Source organism: Corvus moneduloides, chromosome 31, assembly GCF_009650955.1.
Source record: "Corvus moneduloides isolate bCorMon1 chromosome 31, bCorMon1.pri, whole genome shotgun sequence".
NCBI classification, from domain to species: Eukaryota; Metazoa; Chordata; class Aves; order Passeriformes; family Corvidae; genus Corvus; species Corvus moneduloides.
This window is the reverse complement of record NC_045506.1, coordinates 1389798-1405091: the sequence shown is the minus strand read 5'-3', so window position 1 is coordinate 1405091 and position 15294 is coordinate 1389798. Positions and strand designations below refer to the sequence as shown.

The 15294-nt window shown below is 58.3% G+C and overlaps 1 protein-coding gene across 1 annotated transcript in view; it reads left to right on the top strand.

Annotated features, from left to right (window-relative positions):
- ABCF1 (ATP binding cassette subfamily F member 1) overlaps positions 1–12031 on the top strand; it is a 23670-nt gene extending 11639 nt beyond the window's left edge. The window contains 12 exon segments of the mRNA XM_032094297.1: positions 1573–1721; positions 2297–2380; positions 3894–4018; positions 5727–5839; positions 7387–7558; positions 8215–8289; positions 8408–8478; positions 9054–9086; positions 10125–10293; positions 11499–11563; positions 11646–11718; positions 11805–12031. Coding sequence (XP_031950188.1) covers positions 1573–1721; positions 2297–2380; positions 3894–4018; positions 5727–5839; positions 7387–7558; positions 8215–8289; positions 8408–8478; positions 9054–9086; positions 10125–10293; positions 11499–11563; positions 11646–11718; positions 11805–11971 — 1296 coding nt within the window. The 3' untranslated portion in view covers positions 11972–12031.
- The last annotated feature ends 3263 nt before the right edge of the window (positions 12032–15294 follow it).

Below are 15294 nucleotides of genomic sequence, written 5' to 3'. Positions count from 1 at the left end.
CCATAAGTGCCCACAGGTGGGTGCAGGTGCCCACAGGTGCTCTCAGGTGGCCATAAGTGCCCACAGGTGGGTGCAGGTGCCCACAGGTGCTCTCAGGTGGCCATAAGTGCCCACAGGTGCGCTCAGGTGGCCATAAGTGCCCACAGGTGCCCTCAGGTGGCCATAAGTGCCCACAGGTGCCCTCAGGTGCCCGCAGGTGCTCTCAGGTGGCCATAAGTGCCCACAGGTGGGTGCAGGTGCCCACAGGTGCTCTCAGGTGGCCATAAGTGCCCACAGGTGCTCTCAGGTGGCCATAAGTGCCCACAGGTGGGTGCAGGTGCCCACAGGTGGGTGCAGGTGGCCATAAGTGCCCACAGGTGGGTGCAGGTGCCCACAGGTGCCCTCAGGTGGCCATAAGTGCCCACAGGTGGGTGCAGGTGCCCACAGGTGCCCTCAGGTGGCCACAGGTGCCCACAGGTGGGTGCAAGTGCCCACAGGTGCCCTCAGGTGGCCATAAGTGCCCACAGGTGGGTGCAGGTGCCCACAGGTGCTCTCAGGTGGCCATAAGTGCCCACAGGTGCCCTCAGGTGGCCATAAGTGCCCACAGGTGGGTGCAGGTGGCCATAAGTGCCCACAGGTGGGTGCAGGTGCCCACAGGTGCCCTCAGGTGGCCATAAGTGCCCACAGGTGCGCTCAGGTGCCCACAGGTGCCCTCAGGTGGCCATAAGTGCCCACAGGTGGGTGAAGGTGCCCACAGGTGCTCTCAGGTGGCCATAAGTGCCCACAGGTGCGCTCAGGTGCCCGCAGGTGCTCTCAAGCTTTCTCAGGTGCCCCCATAGGTGCCCTGAGGCTCTCTCAGGTGCTTGTAGGTGGGCGCAGGTGGGCGCAGGTGGGTGCCAGCTCCTTTGGGCTCCCTCAGGTTACCTCAGGTGGGTGCAGGTGCCCTCAGGTGTTGCCAGGTGGGTGGAGGTGCCCCCGTAGATGCCCTGAGCCTGCCTCAGGTGCTCTCAGGTGCCCTCAGGTGCCCATAGGTGGGCACAGGTGCCCCCACGGGTGCCCTGCAGTTCTCTCAGGTGCTCTCAGGTCCTCTCAGGTGGGCACAGGTGGGCACAGGTGCCCCCACGGGTGCCCTGCAGTTCTCTCAGGTGCTCTCAGGTGCTCTCAGGTGCCCTCAGGTGCCCATAGGTGGGCACAGGTGCCCTCACGGGTGCCCCGCGGCTCTCTCAGGTGCTCTCAGGTGCTCTCAGGTGGGCACAGGTGCCCCCACGGGTGCCCTGCAGTTCTCTCAGGTGCTCTCAGGTGCTCTCAGGTGGGCACAGGTGCCCCCGCGGGTGCCCCGCGGCTCTCTCAGGTGCTGTCAGGTGCTCTCAGGTGCCCGTAGGAGGCCGCAGGTGCCCCCGCAGGTGCCCCAGGGCTCTCTCAGGTGCCCGTAGGAGGCCGCAGGTGCCCCCGCAGGTGCCCCAGGGCTCTCTCAGGTGCCCACAGGAGACCGGAGGTGCCCCCGCAGGTGCTCTCAGGTGCTCTCAGGTGCCCACAGGAGGCCGCAGGTGCCCCCAGGGGTGCCCCGCGGCTCTCAGGTGTGCCCGCCCGCAGGTGTACGAGGAGCTGCGCGCCATCGGGGCGGCGGCGGCCGAGGCCAAGGCGCGGCGGATCCTGGCGGGGCTGGGCTTCACGCCGGAGATGCAGAACCGCGCCACGCGCAAGTTCTCGGGGGGCTGGAGGATGAGGGTGTCCCTGGCCAGGTGAGCCGGGGGACGGGGCGGGGGCGGGCACTGGGCAGGTGGGCGCCGATGGGGGCGGGGTGTGCCCCGGTGTGCCCCAGGTGTGCCCCGGTGTGCCCCAGGTGTGCCCCAGGTGTGCCCCAGGTGTGCCCGGGTGTGCCCCAGGTGTGCCCCAGGTGTGCCCGGGTGTGCCCGGGTGTGCCCCAGGTGTGCCCAGGTGTGTCCCAGGTGTGCCCCAGGGGTGCCCCAGGTGTGCCCCAGGTGTGTCCCAGGTGTGCCCAGGTGTGCCAAGGTGTGCCCCAGGTGTGCCCAGGTGTGTCCCAGGTGTGCCCAGGTGTGCCCAGGTGTGCCCCAGGTGTGCCCAGGTGTGTCCCAGGTGTGCCCAGGTGTGCCCCAGGTGTGTCCCAGGTGTGCCCGGGTGTGCCCCAGGGGTGCCCCAGACATCCCCAGGTGTGCCCGGGTGTGCCCAGGTGTGCCCCAGGTGTGCCCGGGTGTGTCCCAGGTGTGCTCCAGGTGCCCCCAGTTGTCCCCAGCCCCCCCAGGTGCCCCCAGCTGTGCCCAGCTGTGCCCAGGTGTGCCCAGGTGTGCTCTCGCAGGGCGCTGTTCCTGGAGCCGACGCTGCTGATGTTGGACGAGCCCACGAACCACCTGGACCTGAACGCCGTCATCTGGCTCAACAAGTGCAGCTGCCGGGCATTTTGGGGCATTTTGGGGCGTTTTGGGGCATTTTGGGGCGTTTTGGGGCATTTTGGGCGTTTCGGGGATTTTCAGGGTTTTGGGGATTTTTTTCCGGGATTTTCGGGGCATTCGGGGGGGGATTTTTGGGGGGATTTCCTTGGATTTGGGGGCGTGGGGCAGGCAGGGTTGGGGGCTCTGGGAAGGTTTTGGGAATTTCGGGGCATTTTTGGGGGGATTTCGTGGATTTTTGGGGCTCTGGAAATCCCGGGGGGTTTTTTTTGGGGTTTTCTTTTTCTTGAGGGGAAATTTCGGGGCGATTTCGGGAATTTTCGGGGACGTCGGGATTTGGGATCCCAGGGGTGGGGGCAGGGGGCGGCTGGAGAGGATTTGGGGGGGATTTGGGGGTGCGGGGAAGCGCGGGAAGCGCCTTTTTTATGGAATTCCCCGTTTTTTGTGGAATTTCCCGTTTTTTACTGAATTCCCCATTTTTTACGGAACTTCCCGTTTTTTACTGAATTTCCCGTTTTTTACGGAATTTCCTGTTTTTGTGGAATTTCCCATTTTTTGCTGAATTTACAGTTTCTTATGGAATTTCCCGTTTTTTGTGGAATTTCCCGTTTTTATGGAATTTCCCGTTTTTTGTGAAATTTGCCGTTCTTTTATGGAATTTCCTGTTTTTAGTGGAATTTCCTGTTTTTTATGGAATTTCCAGCTTTTTACTGGATTTCCCATTTTTTACGGAATTCCCCGTTTTTTACGGAATTTCCAGTTTTTTATGGAATTCCCCGTTTTTTGTGGAATTTCCCGTTTTATTATGGAATTTCCAGTTTATAGTAGAACTTCCTGTTTTTTACAGAATTTCCCATTTTTTATAAATTTCCCTTTTTTTATGAAATTTTCCAGTTTTTTGCTGAATTTCCAGTTTTTTATGGAATTTCCCATTTTTGTGGAATTTCCCGTTTCTAGTGGAATTTCCCATTTTTTATGAAATTTCCCATTTTTTGCTGAATTTCCAGTTTTTTATGGAATTTCCGGTTTTTTGCTGAATTTCCCGTTTTTTATAAATTTCCCTTTTTTTATGAAATTTCCTGGTTTTTACGGAATTCCCCGTTTTTTACGGAATTTTCCCTTTTTTGCAGAATTTCCAGTTTTTTATGAAATTCCCGTTTTTTATAAATTTCCTGTTTTTTATGAAATTCCCCCTTTTTTGCAGAATTTCCCGTTTTTTACGGAATTTCCCGTTTTTTACAGAATTCCCTGTTTTTTATGGAATGTCCTCTTTTTGTGAAATTTCCCGGTTTTTGCTGAACTTCCCGCTTTTTACGGAATTTCCCGTTTCTTATAAATTTCCCGTTTTTTACGGAATTTCCCCCTTTTTTGCAGAATTTCCTGTTCTTGTGCAATTTCCAGTTTTTTACGGAATTCCCCGTTTTTTGCGGAATTCCCCGTTTTTTGCAGAACTCCCCGTTTTTTTACAAATTTCCCGATTTTTACGGAATTCTCCCCGTTTCCCAGTTACCTGCAGAGCTGGAAGAAGACGCTGCTGGTGGTGAGCCACGACCAGGGGTTCTTGGACGACGTCTGCACCGACATCATCCACCTGGATTCCCAGAGGCTGCACTACTACCGCGGGAACTACAGTGAGAGCAGCGGGATTTGGGGAGAAAAACCGGGAAAATGGGAAAAACGGGGAAAAGTGGGAAAAAAATGGGAGAAAAATGGGATAGAAATGGGGAAAGGATGGGAGAAAAATGGGAGAAAAAGGGGGGAATTTGGAATTGTCCACCTGGATTCCCAGACGCTGCACTACTACCGCGGGAACTACAGTGAGAGCGCCGGGATTTGGGGAGAAAAACCGGGAAAATGGGAAAAACGGGGAAAAGTGGGAAAAAACGGGGAAAAATGGGGAAAAAATGGGAGAAAAAGGGGGGAATTTGGAATTGTCCACCTGGATTCCCAGAGGCTGCACTACTACCGCGGGAACTACAGTGAGAGCGCCGGGATTTGGGGAGAAAAACCAGGAAAATGGGAAAAACGGGGAAAAGTGGGAAAAAACGGGGAAAAATGGGAAAAAAATGGGAGAAAAAGGGGGGAATTTGGAATTGTCCACCTGGATTCCCAGACGCTGCACTACTACCGCGGGAACTACAGTGAGAGCGCCGGGATTTGGGGAGAAAAACCGGGAAAATGGGAAAAACGGGGAAAAGTGGGGAAAAACGGGGAAAAGTGGGAAAAAACGGGGAAAAATGGGAAAAAAATGGGAGAAAAAGGGGGGAATTTGGAATTGTCCACCTGGATTCCCAGAGGCTGCACTACTACCGCGGGAACTACAGTGAGAGCGCCGGGATTTGGGGAGAAAAACCAGGAAAATGGGAAAAACGGGGAAAAGTGGGAAAAAACGGGGAAAAATGGGAAAAAAATGGGAGAAAAAGGGGGGAATTTGGAATTGTCCACCTGGATTTCCGGACGCTGCACTGCTACCACGGGAACTACAGTGAGAGTGCCGGGATTTGGGGAGAAAAACGGGGAAAATAGGAAGAACGGGGAAAAATGGGGAAAAACGGGGGAAAAATGGGGAAAAATGGGATAAAAAAGGGGAATTTGGAATTGTCCACCTGGACTCGCAGAGTCTGCTCTGCCATGGTGGGAATTGCGGTGAGAATCCCGGAATTTGGGTGGAGAAAACGGGAAAATGGGTAAAAACAGGAAAAAATCAAAATAAGGCGGAGAAATTGGGAAAAACAGGGGGAATTAAGGGAAAACTGGGAAAAATGAGGCTTTGTGTGCTTGGATTCCCAGGAGCTGCAGCGACACTGCGGGAATTGGAGTGGGAAATCCGGGGATTTGGGGGGAAAAAGCGGGGGAATGGGAAAAACCGGGGGAAAAAGGGAAAAAAAACAGAAAAATGGGGAAAAATGGGGGAAAACAGGAAAAATGGGAACAGGAGTGGGAATGAGAAGGAAATGGAGAAAAATGAGGGGAAAATGGGAAAAAAACAGAGAAAAATGGGGGAAAATGGGGGAAAATGGGAAAAATAGGAGTGGGAATGGGAATGAGAAGGGAATGGGGGAAAATGAGGGAAAAAGGGAAAAAAAACCAGAGAAAAATGAGGAAAAATGGGGGAAATGGGAAAAATGGGAATGGGAATGAGAATTGGGAATGGGAACGGGGAAAACTGGGGAAAAACGAGGGGAAAGGAGGGGAAAAGGGGACTGGGAATGGGGGAAAAAGAGGAATAAAGGAGGGAGCAACCAGGGAACGGGAATGGGGGAGCCCTGGGGAGGGGAATGGGAGCCCCGGGATGAGCCGGAATTCCCAGGATGAGCCCGAATTGCCGGGATCCCGCAGTGACCTTTAAGAAGATGTACCAGCAGAAGCAGAAGGAGCTCCTGAAGCAGTTCGAGAAGCAGGAAAAGAAACTGCGGGACCTCAAAGCCGGGGGGAAATCCACCAAGCAGGCGGTGAGGCGTTGCTGGGGTGCGAAAATCCCGGGATCTGAGCCCAAAAGTCATGGGGATCTGAGCCCAAAAATCGTTGGGATCTGAGCCCAAAAATCATTGGGATCTGAGCCCAAAAATTCTGGGATCTGAGCCCAAAAATCATCGGGATCTGAGCCCAAAAATCATCAGGATCTGAGCCCAAAAATCATCGGGTTCTGAGTCCAAAAATCCTGGGATCTGAGCCCAAAAAATCATCGGGATCTGAGCCCAAAAATTGCCAGGATCCCAGCCCAAAAATCGCTGGGATCTGAGCCCCAAAATCCCGGGACCTGAGCCCAAAAACCCCAGGATCTGAGCCCCAAAATCGCTGGGATCTGGGCCCAAAAATCGTTGGGATCTAAGCCCCAAAATCCAGAGATCCCAGCCCCAAAATCCCGGGATCTAAGCCCAAAAATTGCCAGGACCTGAGCCCCAAAATCTCCGGGATCTGAGCCCCAAAAATCCCAGGATCCCAGCCCAAAAATCACCGGGATCTGAGCCCAAAAATCACCGGGTTCTGAGCCCAAAAATCGCCAGGATCTGAGCCCCAAATTCCTGGGATCTGAGCCCAAAAATTCCAGGGTCCCAGCCCAAAAATCTTGGGATCTGAGCCCCAAAATCCCAGGGTCTGAGCCCAAAAATCACCGGGATCTCAGCTCCAAAATCACAGGATCTAAGCCCCAAAATCGTCAGGATCTGAGCCTAAAAGTTGCTGGGATCCAAGCCCCAAACTCCCAGAATCTGAGCCCCAAATTCCTGGGATCTGAGCCCGAAAATCCCAGGGTCTGAGCCCAAAAATCCCAGAACCTGAGCCCAAAAATCCTCGGGATCTGAGCCCCAAAATTGCCGGGATCTGAGCCCCAAAATCCCTGAATCTGAGCCCAAAAATCGCCAGGATCAGAGCCGAAAATTCACCGGAATCTGAGCCCCAGAATCTCAGGATCTGAGCCCCAAATTCCTGGGATCTGAGCCTAAAAATCCCAAGGTCCCAGCCCAAAAATCGCTGGGATCTGAGCCCCAAAATCCCGGGACCTGAGCCCAAAAACCCCAGGATCTGTGCCCCAAAATTGCTGGGATCTGATCCTCAAAATCCCAGGATCTGAGCCCAAAAATCATCGGGATTTCAGCTCCGAAATCACAGGATCTGAGCCCCAAAAATCCCGGGGTATGAACACAGAAATCGCTGGGATCTGAGCCCAAAAATGCCGGGATCTGAGCACCAAAATCCCAGGGTCCCAGCCCAAAAATCGCCGGGATCTGAGCCCCAAATTCCCACGATCTGACCCCAAAACCCCAGACCTTTGTGTGATCCCCTCTTTCTCTGCCTCACCCTCGCACTCCCCAAACTCCCCGCCCCATTTCCCCGATCCCGGTGACGTTTTGGGGCCGATCCACCCCCGCACGAACCCCGAGGGCTTCGGGGCCAGCAAAGCCGTTCCCGGCTGCCGTGACCCCACAGAATCCCCGCGAAACCCCAAATTCCGGCTCCCGGCCCCGTCCCTGAGCCCGTCCCGCCCCGAATCCCGCAGGAGAAGCAGACCAAGGAGGCGCTGACGCGGAAGCAGCAGAAGTGCCGGCGCCGGGCGCCCGACGAGGGCTCGGCCGAGGCCCCGGAGCTGCTGCGGCGGCCCCGGGAATATTCCGTGCGCTTCACCTTCCCCAACCCGCCCCCCCTGAGCCCCCCCATCCTCGGCCTGCACGGTACCGGGCGGGGAAGGGGAGGGCAAGGGGCGTTTGGGGGGTTTTAGGGGGGTTTGGGAAAGGGTCCGGGAGGGATTTGGGGGTTTTTGGGGCGCTCTCCCTATCTGGATTCTTTTCTGAGGTTTTGGTTGTTTTGGTATTCCAGGGAAAGGTTTTGGGGGAGATTTGGGGGTTTTGGGGGGGAAACGGGCAGTGAGCGGGGGTTTGGGGGGGTTGGGAAAGGGTCCAGGAGGGATTTGGGGGTTTTTGGGGCGCTCTCCCTATCTGGTTTCTTCTCTGCAGTTTTGGTTGTTTTGGTATTCCAGCGAAAGGTTTTGGGGGAGATTTGGGGATTTTTCGGGAGGAAACGGGCAATGAGCGGGGGTTTGGGGGGGTTGGAAGAGGATCTGGGAGGGATTTTGGGGTTTTTGGGGCGCTTTCCTTGCCTGGATTATTCTTTGCATTTTTGGTATTCCAGGAAAAGGTTTTGTGGGAGATTTGGGGATTTTTCAGGGGGAAACGGGCAATGAGCGGGGGTTTGGGGGGGTTGGAAGGGGATCCGGGAGGGATTTTGGGGGCCAGGATGGAATTTGGGGGGGTCTCGGGGGGATTTTGAGGGTTCCAAGTTGGATTTTGGGTTTTTTTTTTCCTCCCCACCCCCCTGCCCCAAATCCCAGGCGTGGATTTCGGCTACGAGGGCCAGGAGCTGCTGTTCCGGAACCTGGACTTCGGGATCGACATGGAATCCCGAGGTGGGCCCCAAAATCCCTGCAATGGCCCCAAAATCGCCGGAATGGCCCCAAAATCCCCCCCTGGGGGGGTCGAGGGGACCCTGCCCTAATTCGGGACCCCCCCCCCCCCAATTCCCAGTTTGCATCGTGGGCCCCAACGGGGTCGGGAAGAGCACCCTGCTGCAGCTGCTGACTGGGGCCCTGACGCCGGTAGGGACCCCAAAAAAGGGGAAGGGGACCCAAAAAATGGGGAGAGGGACCCAAAAAATGGGGAGAGGGACCCTTAAAATGGGGAGAGGGACCCTGAAAATGGGGAAGGGAACTCCAAAATGGGGAGAGGGACCCCAAAAATGGGGAGAGGGACCCCAAAAATGGGGAGGGGGACCCCAAAATGGGGAGAGGGACCCCAAAAATGGGGAGAGGGAGCCCGAAAATGGGGAGAGGGACCCCAAAAATGGGGAGAGGGAGCCCGAAAATGGGGAGGGGACCCCGAAAATGGGGAGAGGGACCCCAAAAATGGGGAGAGGGACCCCAAAAATGGGGAGAGGGACCCCAAAAATGGGGAGAGGGACCCCAAAAATGGGGAGAGGGACCCCAAAAATGGGGAGAGGGACCCCAAAAATGGCAAAAGGGACCCCAAAATGGGGAGAGGGACCCCAAAAATGGGGAGAGAGGAACCAAAATGGGGAGAGGGACCCCAAAAATGGGGAGTGGGCCCCGAATATTGGGGGGAAACCCCGAAATTTGGGGGTTTTTTGACCCTTTCCACCCCGATTTCTCTGCAGCTCCGGGGGCAGATGAGGCGGAACCATCGCCTGGTGAGGGGGCGGGGCCTGAGGGGGGGCGGGGCCTCAGGTGGGCGGGGCCGCGGGTGGGCGTGGTCACAAGAATTGACTGAGAAAAGGGGCGGAGCCTAAAATGGGCGTGGCCCAGAAGGGGTGTGGCTCCATGTGGGCGTGGCCTCAATAAGTGCATGCAAAAAAGGGGTGGAGCCTAAAATGGGCGTGGCACCAAATGTAAACAACCAATGGGGCGTGGCCTAAAAGGGGTGTGGCCTAAAGGGCCGTGGCTCCAGAGTAAATAACCAACGGGGCGCGGCCTAAAAGGAAGGGGTGTGGCCTAAAGGGGCGTGGCTCCAGAGTAAATAACCAACGGGGCGTGGCCCAAAAGGAAGGGGTGTGGCCTAAAGGGGCGTGGCTCCAAATAACCAATGGGGCGTGGCCTAAAAGGGGTGTGGCCTAAAGGGGCGCGGCTTCACGTGGGCGTGGCCTCAGTAGATGCCAGCGGAAAAGGGTTGTGGCCTAAAGGGGCGTGGCTTCACGTGGGCGTGGCCTCAGTAGATGCCAGAGGAAAAGGGTTGTGGCCTAAAGGGGCGTGGCTCCAGAGTAAATAACCAATGGGGTGTGGCCTAAAAGGAAGGGGTGTGGCCTAAAGGGGCGTGGCTCCAGAGTAAATAACCAACGGGGCGTGGCCTAAAAGGAAGGGGTGTGGCCTAAAGGGGCGTGGCTTCACGTGGGCGTGCCCTCAGTGAATGCCAGAGGAAAAGGGTTGTGGCCTAAAGGGGCGTGGCTCCAGAGTAAATAACCAATGGGGCGTGGCCTAAAAGGAAGGGGTGTGGCCTAAAGGGGCGTGGCTCCAAATAACCAATGGGGCGTGGCCTAAAAGGGGTGTGGCCTAAAGGGGCGTGGCTTCACGTGGGCGTGGCCTCAGTAGATGCCAGAGGAAAAGGGGTGTGGCCTAAAGGGGCGTGGCTCCACGTGGGCGTGGCCAGCCCGTTCCTGGCGCCGATTCGTGGCAGAGGACGGGTGGGCGTGGCCGTGGCCCCGCCCTGACCCCGCCCCGCCCCCGCCCCGCAGAAGGTGGGGTTCTTCAACCAGCAGGCGGCCGAGCAGCTGCGGCTGGAGGAGACGGCGGCCGAGTTCCTGCAGCGCAGCTTCAACCTCGCCCACCAGGACGCCCGGCGCTGCCTGGGCCGCTTCGGCCTCGAGGGCCACGCCCACACCCTGCAGATCGCCAAGCTCTCGGGTGGGCGGCCGATGTGGGGCTAGTGATTGCTGCGGTGTGGCTACTGAGTTTTGGGGTGTGGCTAGTGGGTTTTGGGGTGTGGCTAGTGATTGATGAGGTGGCTGGTGATTTTTGGGGTGTGGCTAGGGAGTTGTGGGGTGTGGCTAGTGAGTTCTGGGGCATGGCTACTGATTTGTAAGGTGTGGCTAGTGATTTGTGGGGCAGGGGTAGTGCATTGTGGGGTGTAGCTAGTGAGTTGTGAGCTGTGGCTAGTGATTTTTGGGATGTGGCTAGTGATTATGAGGGGTGACTAGTGATTTGTGAGATGTGGCTAGTGACTTATGAGGTGTGGCTAGTGATTTGTGGGGCATGGCTAGTGTCTTGTGAGCTGTGGCTAGTGAGTTGTGGCTAGTGATGAGTTGTGGCTAGTGAGTTGTGGGGTGTGGCTACCACGTGGAGGGGCGTGGCTGCTGTTAAAGGGGCGGGGCTTTAGCTCGGTCAGTCTTCAGGGTGCGCTGGCCCTTTAAGAACAGGGCGTGGCTTTGGGGGCGGGGTTTAACGTGGGGGGCGGGGCTTAAGGAAGCACAGAAGGAGGGGGTGGGGCCGCTTTGAAGGGGGCGTGGCCAGTCCGGTGTGGGCGGGGCTTAGCCACAAACGGGCATCGCTGCAAAGGGAGCGTGGTCTGGGGTGGGGGCGTGGTTTGGGATGGGGGCGTGTCTGGGATTGGGGGCGTGGTTTAGGATTTGGGGGCGTGGTCTGGGATTGGGGCGTGGTTTGGCATTGGCGTGGTTTGGGATGGGGCGTGGTCTCGGGTGGGGGCGTGGTTTGGGTTTGGGGGCGTGGTTTGGGTTGGGGGCGTGGTCGGGGGAGGGGCGTGGTTTGGCTTTGGGGACGTGGCTGGGCATTGGGGGCGTGGCTGGGCATTGGGGGCGTGGTCAGGGTGGGGGCGTGGTCTGGGTTGGGGCGTGGTCTGGGTTGGGGCGTGGTTTGGATGGGGTCGTGGTCTGGGATTGGGGCGTGGTTTGGGATTGGGGTCGTGGTCTGGGGTGGGGGCGTGGTTTGGCATTGGGGCGTGGTTTGGATGGGGGCGTGGTCTGGGTTTGGGGCATGGTCTGGAGTGGGGTGTGGCCGCTCGGGAGGGTGTGGCTGGGTTTGAGTGACAGCTCCGGCGGCCAATCGGCGCTCGGCGGGCGGGGCCGGCGCTGACCCTGCCCCGTTGCCCTCAGGCGGGCAGAAGGCGCGGGTGGTGTTTGCCGAATTGTCCTGCCGGGAGCCCGACGTGCTCATCCTGGTGAGGCCGGGGGGGCGTGGCCGGGTGGGGGAGGGGCACAGCCGGGTGTGACCACCCCGAGTGACCCCTTGACCGCCCCCAGGACGAGCCCACCAACAACCTGGACATCGAGTCCATCGACGCCTTGGCCGACGCCATCAACGAGTACAAAGGAGGTGGGGCCGGGTTGGGCGGGGCCGGGGTGGGCGTGGCCCGGCTGTGACGTCACGGTGACGTCACGGCGGTGTGGCCACGCCCCCAGCGGTCATCGTGGTCAGCCATGACGCGCGGCTCATCACCGAGACCAACTGCCAGCTGTGGGTGGTGGAGGAGCAGGGCCTGAGCCAGATCGACGGCGACTTCGACGACTACAAACGGGAGGTGCTCGAGGCGCTGGGCGAGGTCGTGGTGCACCGGCCGCGGGAGTGACCGCCGGAGCGACCGCCAGAGTGGCCGCCAGAGTGACCGCCAGGGTGGCCGGAAGGGTGGCCGGAAGGGTGGCCGGCAGTGACCAGGAGGGGCTGCAGGGGGAGGGGCCAAGGGAGGGGTCCGGCCTGGGAGGAATAAAAGGTGGTGGAGTAATGGCGGCCTCGGCTGTGGTCATTGGGGTGTGGTCAGTGTGGGTGTGGTCAGTGTGGGTGTGGTCATTGGGGTGTGGTCAGTGTGGGTGTGGTCAGTGTGGGTGTGGTCATTGGGGTGTGGTCAGTGTGGGTGTGGTCAGTGTGATGTCATTGGGGTGTGGTCAGTGTGGGTGTGGCCATGGGGGTGTGGTCAGTGTGGGTGTGGTCAGTGTGGGTGTGACATCATTGGGGTGTGGTCAGTGTGAGTGTGGCCAGTAGGGGTGTGGCCATAGGGGTGTGGTCAGTGTGGGTGTGGTCAGTGTGATGTCATTGGGGTGTGGTCAGTGTGGGTGTGGCCATGGGGTGTGGTCAGTGTGGGTGTGGTCAGTGTGGGTGTGGCCATGGGGGTGTGGTCAGTGTGGGTGCGGCCAGTGTGGGTGTGACATCATTGGGGTGTGGTCAGTGTAGGTGTGGTCATTGGGGGTGTGGTCATTGGGGTGTGGTCAGTGTGGGTGTGGTCATTGGGGTGTGGTCAGTGTGGGTGTGGTCAGTGTGGGTGTGGTCATTGGGGTGTGGTCAGTGGGGTGTGGTCAGTGTGGGTGTGGTCAGTGGGGTGTGGTCAGTGTGGGTGTGGCCATGGGGGTGTGGTCAGTGTGGGTGTGGTCAGTGTGATGTCGTTGGGGTGTGGTCAGTGTGGGTGTGGCCATGGGGTGTGGTCAGTGTGGGTGTGGTCAGTGTGGGTGTGGCCATGGGGTGTGGTCAGTGTGGGTGTGGTCATTGGGGTGTGGTCAGTGGGGGTGTGGTCAGTGTGGGTGTGGTCAGTGTGGGTGTGGTCAGTGTGGGTGTGGTCATTGGGGTGTGGTCAGTGTGGGTGTGGCCATGGGGGTGTGGTCAGTGTGGGTGTGGTCAGTGTGGGTGTGACATCATTGGGGTGTGGTCAGTGTGGGTGTGGCCATAGGGGTGTGGTCAGTGTGGGTGTGGTCTGACCACCACTGACCCCCCCCCCAGTGAGTCCCAGAGTGACCAAATGACCCCTCAGTGGGTGCCAGAGTGACCAAATGCCCCCAAACTGGGTGCCAGAGTGACCAAATGACCCCTCAGAGGGTGCCAGGCTACCCCATGTCCCTTCCCCAGTGTGTCCCAGCCCTCGGTGGGTGCCAGAGTGACCAAATGACCCCTCAGGGATGCCAGAGTGACCAAATGACCCCTTGGTGGGTGCCAGAGTGGACAAATGACCCCTCAGGGGGTGCCAGAGTGACCAAATGACCCCTCAGGGGGTGCCAGACTGACCAAATGACCCCTCGGGGGGTGCCAGAGTGACCAAATGACCCCTTGGGGATGCCAGAGTGGACAAATGACCCTTTGTTGGGTGCCGGAGTGACCCAATGACCCCTCGGGGGGTGCCAGAGTGACCAAGTGACCCTTTGTTGGGTGCCAGAGTGACCAAATCACCCCTCGGGGGGTGCCAGAGTGACCCAATGACCCCTGGCGGGTGCCAGAGTGACCAAATGACCCCTCAGGGATGCCAGAGTGACCAAATGACCCCTCGGGGGGTGCCAGAGTGACCCAATGACCCCTGGCGGGTGCCAGAGTGACCAAATCACCCCTCGGCGGGTGCCAGAGTGACCCAATGACCCCCGATGGGTGCCAGAGTGACCCAATGACCCCTGGCGGGTGCCAGAGTGACCCAATGACCCCCGATGGGTGCCAGAGTGACCCAATGACCCCCGATGGGTGCCAGAGTGACCAAATCACCCCTCGGCGGGTGCCAGAGTGACCCAATGACCCCTCGGGGGGTGCCAGAGTGACCAAGTGACCCTTTGTTGGGTGCCAGAGTGACCGAATCACCCCTCGGGGGGTGCCAGAGTGACCAAATGACCCCTCAGGGATGCCAGAGTGACCAAGTGACCCTTTGTTGGGTGCCAGAGTGACCCAATGACCCCCGGTGGGTGCCAGAGTGACCAAATCACCCCTCGGTGGGTGCCAGAGTGACCCAATGACCCCTCAGGGATGCCAGAGTGACCCAATGACCCCTGGCGGGTGCCAGGCTGCCCCGTGCCCCTCCCCCCACACATCCACTCCACTCCTTCCCGCGCCTTTTCCGGGATTTCTCCCCAAAAGTTTATTAATAATGTACAAAATATACAAAAGGGGGGGGTGGCCCCTCCCCCCCGGCCAAAGTTTTCACAGAAAACAGCGTCCGGCGCAGCCCCTCCCCCACCCCGGCCCCTCCCCCCGCCCCTCCCCCACCCGGCCCCTCCCCCACCCCCCCCCAGAGGCGGCGGCGGCGGCGGAGTGGGGGAGGGGCGGCGGCGGCGACCCCGAGCTGAGGGGGGAGGGGAGGATTTGGGAGGGGGGGGGAGGGGAAATTTTCTCATCCCCTCCCCCCACCCCCAACATGGGGCAGATTCGGACCCGGGGGGAGGGGAGGGGGGAGGGGTGGTGGTGGTTAATGAATAGTTCATTAATAGCTCATTAATAATTCATTAATAGCTATCGCCCCACCCCCTGGGGGGTTGTCCCCTTTTGGGGGGGGGGTCCAGCCCCTCCTCAAAGGGGGAGGGACACCCCCGGGGGGGGGGGGGGGAGGGGAGGCCCTGGGGAGGGGATTCGGGCCCCAAAAATTGAAGATTTTGACCCAAAATACAAAATTTTTGAGCCCTGGGGAGGGGGGGGGTTAAACACCCCCCACCCCACCACCAAAATTGAAAGGTTTTGCCCCAGAAAAGAGAACTGCTGCCCCAAAAATGATGATTTCCAGCCCTGGGGGCAGAACTTTGCCTCAAACCTGAAGATTTTTGCCCTAAAATTGACAAGTTTTGAGCTGGGGGTTGGGGGGGGGGGGTTGTGTTAAACCCCAAAATCGAGAATTTCTGCCCCAAAAATAGGCTTGGCACCCCATAAATGACAATTTTTACTGCTGAGGGAGAATTTGTGGCCCTGGGGAGGGAATCCCACCCCCTAAATTCCAATTTCCACCCCTCAAGTTCCAATTTCTGCCCCAGAAGTGACGATTTCTCCCCAAAATTCCCATTTCTGTCCCTCATGGGGACGTTTTCCCCCCAGAAATTCCAACTCGCGCTCCAGAAACACCGATTCCTCTCCCTTGGAGGGATTTCCTCCCCAAAATTCCAATTTCCACCCCTTGAAGAGGCGTTTCCCCTCTAAATTCCCAATTTTTTCCCCCAAAAA